The sequence below is a fragment of the Nicotiana sylvestris genome, chromosome 6 (assembly GCF_000393655.2).
Source record: "Nicotiana sylvestris chromosome 6, ASM39365v2, whole genome shotgun sequence".
Classification (NCBI taxonomy): Eukaryota; Viridiplantae; Streptophyta; class Magnoliopsida; order Solanales; family Solanaceae; genus Nicotiana; species Nicotiana sylvestris.
The window spans coordinates 107,336,067-107,342,010 of record NC_091062.1 but is presented as its reverse complement, the minus strand read 5'-3'; the positions used below and the strand labels follow the sequence as shown (position 1 = coordinate 107,342,010).

The following is a 5,944-nucleotide window of genomic DNA, read 5'->3' as shown; positions in this document are numbered from 1 at the left end:
TTACTTAACATTATAAAAATATAAAAAATCATTTTTATATAAATAATATAATTATATATGCATATGGGCTATTATTGTAAAATGTGCAATTTAGCTCTAAAAATGCAAAATGTAATTATGATAAATGAACTGAAAATACTTATAACCCCATATTGGTATAAACGATAAGTTTAGATTATTAAATTATCATAAAAGTAATTTATAGGGTAATTATTGGACATTTATATAATAAAATGCAGAAATAAATTGATTTAAAGTCTTTAAAAATCATGGAAAATTATGAAAAATACTTGTGTATGCCTGTTAATCAAATGATGATGCATATGCACTATTTTGAAAGTATATATATATATATATATATATATATATATATATATATATGGAAAATATGAGGAAAAAATTGGGTATCAACAAACAGGAAGCCAAATAGCAATCACCGCCACCAGCATTGACCGAATCGGAGAGGCAGGGAATGGAAGATTTCTTGACCCCTCGAACTTTTGTTTTTCCCGAAAATTTTGATGCCACTAATTCAACGTTTGAAGAGCTGGGATAGGTTATATTGAACGAGCACCTGCCCGAGCAAAAGGTATACCTAGGAACGAGATTAACCCCCGAACTAAGGAAAAAGCTTATGCAATTTCTTATTGGTAACATAGATTGTTTTGCTTGGTCCCACTTAGACATGACAGGGATCCCGCCGGAGATAACGACACATCGATTAAGCCTGGACCCAAAGTTCAGTCCGGTTAAGCAAAAGAGAAGGCCCCAGTCTAAAGTAAAACACACATTCATAAAGGACGAGGTAGCTAAACTTCTCAAAATAGGGTCCATTCAGGAAGTGAGATATCCTGAATGGTTAGCCAACGTAGTCGTAGTTCCTAAAAAAAGGAACAAACTTAAGATGTGTGTAGATTATAAGGATTTAAACAAGGCATGTCCCAAAGATTCTTTTCCACTGCCTAACATCGATCGCATGATCGACGCCACGGCTGGACACGAGATCCTTAGTTTTCTCGATGCCTATTCCGGGTACAATCAAATTCAAATGAGCCCGGAAGACCAAGAAAAGACTTCGTTTATCACCTAGTATGGAATATATTCTTATAATGTAATGCCCTTCAGGCTGAAAAAACGCAGGAGCTACCTACCAACACCTAGTAAATAAGATGTTCGAAGAGCAGATTGGTAAGTCAATGGAAGTATGTATTGATTACATGCTAGTTAAGTCCCTGTGCGCAGAGGACCATTTGACACATTTGTAGTAAACATTCAACAAACTCAGAAAATACAACATGAAGCTTAACCTCGAGAAATGCATTTTCGGGGTCGGTTCGGTCAAGTTACTTGGCTTCATGGTGTCGAATCGAGGAATCGAGATCAACCCCAAAAGAATCAAGGCTATAGAAGACATCACCATCATGGACAACATTAAACCCTTGCAAAGGCTGACAGGGTGGATAGCTGTCTTAGGCCGATTAATGTCGAGATCCTCGGATCGGAGTCATAAATTCTTCTCTCTACTCAAAAAGAAGAGTGATTTTGCCTTGACCCCGAAATGCCAACGGGTGTTAGGGGAATTGAAGCGATACCTCTCGATCCCACCATTGCTTCATACTCCAAAGGCACATGAAAAACTCTACTTGTACTTGGCAGTCTCAGAGATCATGGTAAGTGGTGTCCTGGTTTGAGAAGAGCAAGATACGCCAATTCCCTGTTTATTATGTAAGTCGAACTCTAGGAGAAACAGAAACTAGATATCCACACTTAGAGAAATTGGCACTTGCACTGATTAGCGCCTCAAAGAAGCTAAAACCGTATTTTCAATGTCATCCCATATGTGTATTAATCACTTACCCGCTTCGAAATGTTTTGCATAAGCCCGAACTGTCGAGCTGATTGGCCAAATGGGTCGTTGAACTCAATGGGTATGATATCGAATATCAACCCCGAATGGCCATCAAGTCTCAAATTTTAGCAAATTTCGTGGTCGATTTCATGCCAAGAAGGAACTTCTAATAAAATCATGTACATCATCAAGTGTGTGGATCTTTTTCACAGTCGGCGCTTCGAATGTGAAGGGTTCGGGCTAGGCGTTGTCTTTAAGCCAACCAGGGGCAACACTATTAGACAATCCATTAAAACTTCTAAGTTGACTAAAAATGAGGCCGAATACGAGGCCATGATTGCAGGTCTCGAACTAGCTAAAACATTGAGGGGAAAAGTCATCAAAGCCAAGTGCGACTCTTTGTTGGTAGTAAACCAAGTAAATAAAACCTTCGAGGTTCGAGAGGACAGAATGCAAAGGTATTTGGACGAGGTACAGGTGACTTTGCACCGTTTTAAAGAATGGACCTTGCAGCACATACCTCGCGAGCAAAATAGTGAGGCTGATGCTCTTGCAAATTTGGGGTCATCAGTCTTGGAGGATGAAATCAGCTCTATGACTATCGTTCAACTCTCGAGGTCCGTGATTGAAGAAGATCACCTGAGATAAACTCCACAAGATTAACTTGGGATTGGAGGACTAAATATATCGAGTACTTGAAAAATGGAAAGCTCCAATTGGACCTTAAAGAATCAAGGGCCCTGCGAACAAAAGCTGCTCGATTCACATTTGCTGAAGATAGAACACTGCATAGAAGGATGTTTGATGGACCATTAGCAGTATGTTTGGGACCAGGGAACACCAATATATTATGTTCTACGGGAAGTCCATGAAGGTACTTGTAGGAACCAGTCCGTTGCCGAATCACTAGTTCACAGAATCATCAGAGTAGGATACTATTAGGATAATATGGAAAAGGACACTAAGGAGTTTGATAAATGCCAAAGGTATGGACCAATGATCCATCAGCCTCATTCGGTCCTATCCCCATGGCCATTCTTGAAATGGGGGATGGATATCGTCAGCCCTTTGCCATCGGCTCCAGGTAAAGCTAAATTCATTTTATTTACGACTGACTAGTTTTCTAAGTGGGTAGAAGCATAGTCCTTCGATAAAGTCAGAGAAAAAGGAGTTATAGACTTCATCTAGGATCACATAATATTCCAATTCGGGATACCTGCCGAGATCGTGTGCGACAATAATTTATCGGTAGCAAAGTAACAAAGTTCCTTGAGGATCACAAAATAAAAAGGATATATCGATGTCGTATCATCCTAGTGGGAATGGACAGGCCGAATCAACAAACAAGACCATCATTCGAAACCTAAAGAAAAGACTGAACGACGCTAAAGGGAAATGGAGAGAAATTTTGGCCGAAGTCCTTTGGGCATGTCAGACAACGATAAAATCCAGTAAGGGGGCAACACCGTTCTCCTTGGTATATGGCACCGAAGCACTGATCCCCGTCAAAGTCGGGGAACCAAGCATTAGGTTTCAGTACACAACGGAAGAATCAAATCACGAGGATATGAGCACAAATCTTGAATTGTTAGACAAAACACGGGAAGCTGCCCTCGTTCGAATGGCCGATCAGAAACATCGAATCAAAAGATATTATAATCATAGAGCCAATCTTGGACATGTCAAAACAGGGGACTCAGTTCTGAGGAAAGTCACCCTCAATACTCGAAACCCAAACGAAGGGAAGCTCGACCCAAATTAGGAAAGGCCGTATAAGGTCTTTGGTGTCATCGAAAAGGGATCTTACAAACTTGGCACAACGGAGGGCGAACAATTGCCAAACAATTAGAAGATATCACTCCTCAAACGATATTATTTCTAAGGTATGATTTTTTCCCTTTCCATTTGTATTTGATACTAACTTATTTCAGGTGTTCGATCAAAGACGTCGAGAAGATCTTCAACATGGAGACCTTAGGCTTTAAAGCACGCGTTGCACACTTTTTCCCATAGATCGGTTTTTATCCTAAATGGGGTTTTCCATCAAGGTTTTTAACGAGGCAACAATTATATGTGCTACCTGGGGACAATTCAACAGTATCCGAGGCTTCTTTACATTCAACCTCAATTACTAGGGGGGCATCACCCTCAGATTTTATGTTTTCAAAGAAGATGCTTCGTGTCAGCAGGGTCTCGATAGCAAAACTTTGTAATGGGCCAAACAGTCGACATGTCCATGTAGATTAATCGAGCCCCAATGGCAAAACATGTACGCACGTATAGATTATTCAAAGAAGAATTTTTCCTTATCAAATATCTTGTGCCTCAATGAAAATTTTCTACAAAATGAGCTCCATGCTTATGATTCTTTTTGAAAAATGGCTCAAGTGCCAAGTATAAATACACCTCGAACGGTCAACTACCCTGCTCGGGACTGCTATCGAAAATCAACATGTTCGAATTATCTAAAGACCTCAAAGAGGCACCCCTCGATTTATAAGCCAAGGCCATCATTCTCGGGGACTAATACTGCGAACAAGTTCGAAGTGCTATTGGGAAAACAAGACCAAGAGTTACACCTAAAGGCTACGGACAAACTAACGCGTCTCGGAGACGTCCGAACCCTGCAATAAAAATAGGCCTTCGAATTCTTTAAAACCGATTAAAAAAGGCTACCCTCCGTAAAATAACCAAAGGGCTTTGATAAAATCAGCCCTCGAGAAGCCTTAAGAAGAATCGAATTATTCAAATACAAACTTGTGCTAAGGCATAAACAACAAAGGGGTCTCGATCAATACTAAACCCTAAAAAACCAATAGGTACAAAAAATACATGCTAAGGCATAAGAAAATTTTACTAAGTCTTTGAGTCAAGAGAGGAAAAAAATAGCCATCCTTTAGAGGCAATATCAGCCCAATTCAAAGAGCCTAAGGGCAAACACACTTTGAGTTCGATAACACGTTCTCACTCGATTCGAACCTAAAGGTCCCACTATCTCGAATTCGAATAAGAACCTACTCGACTACAAATCGAGGATCCGTTATCATTCAAATCAATGTAGTATAAAAGTAGTATCAGAATTTAGGTTTCACTCAAACCCTACTATAAAAGTAGTATTATTATGGCTTCGATCAAGTCATTTAAAACCAAAGTCTCAAACATATTGTTTAAAGCATAAAAATATGCTAAAATATTACAAGGCACGAAACATGATTGAAGACAAAAATTTGAGAAGGCATTCAAAAGAGAAATTTCATTATATATATGGATAAAAATATGTACAAGGAATCGACAAGAGCCTTACGCAAAAATCCAAAAAAATAAGAATGAAAAAGCCTAAGTGCCTAATCTTCCCTGGGACATTCATCTTCATCTTCTCTGCTCTCAGATCCGATCACACTCCCAGAGTCATCATCATTAGAGAGAAAAGCTTCGGCCTCGGCCTCTATCTCAATATCGGCCATGAGGTCAAAGCCACAAGCATGAACCTCTTCGAGTCTGTCTTCGAGACTGGCATTTAGCATGTTCGGCAATGTGGGATAACCGAACCTGAATGGCATCGGAAATTTCTTTCGCTCGAGCGTTAGTGGCTTCAACATCGTCTCAATAGATAGGCACGACCGTCTCCACATCGGCCTTTGGTTTTTCCTCTACAGATGCATCCTTTGCAAGCTCAGTAGCCAGCCGAGTCTCGAGCTCTTCAATTTTCTCGGCTCGAGCCAAGCTCTCTTCCTTCATGCTTTGGAGCTAATGCTCTGCCAAAGATAGCTGGGCCCAAGCGGTATCTTTCTCCAAGGTAAGAGGGTCCATGTTCTGCTTCCACCCCAAAGTCTCTACCTCTGTTATCTGCCTCCTCGAGGAGCTGCTTGATTTTCTCGGCCTTCTACTGAACCTGCAAGATCTAAGTGTTAGTAACTAGTATCAAATTGATATGTCAAGATCTTGAAAATTTACATTACATGTTCGATGAGATCGGTCTACTTCTTATGGGATGTTGCCAACTCGACTCGGAGGTCCCTGTTCTCCTCTTCTTTTTGCACATAGAGGCATTTGAGGGCGTCCCCCTCCTCTGTAAGCCTTTTGAGATTGGCCTCA

At 40.3% G+C, this 5,944-nt stretch overlaps 1 protein-coding gene across 1 annotated transcript; it reads left to right on the top strand.

Annotated features, from left to right (window-relative positions):
* The first annotated feature begins 3,149 nt into the window (after nucleotides 1-3,149).
* LOC138871069 (uncharacterized) lies at nucleotides 3,150-3,611 on the top strand. The gene has a single exon (XM_070148922.1). It carries the CDS (start codon nucleotides 3,150-3,152, stop codon nucleotides 3,609-3,611), a length of 462 nt encoding a protein of 153 aa, XP_070005023.1.
* Nucleotides 3,612-5,944: the final 2,333 nt, after the last annotated feature.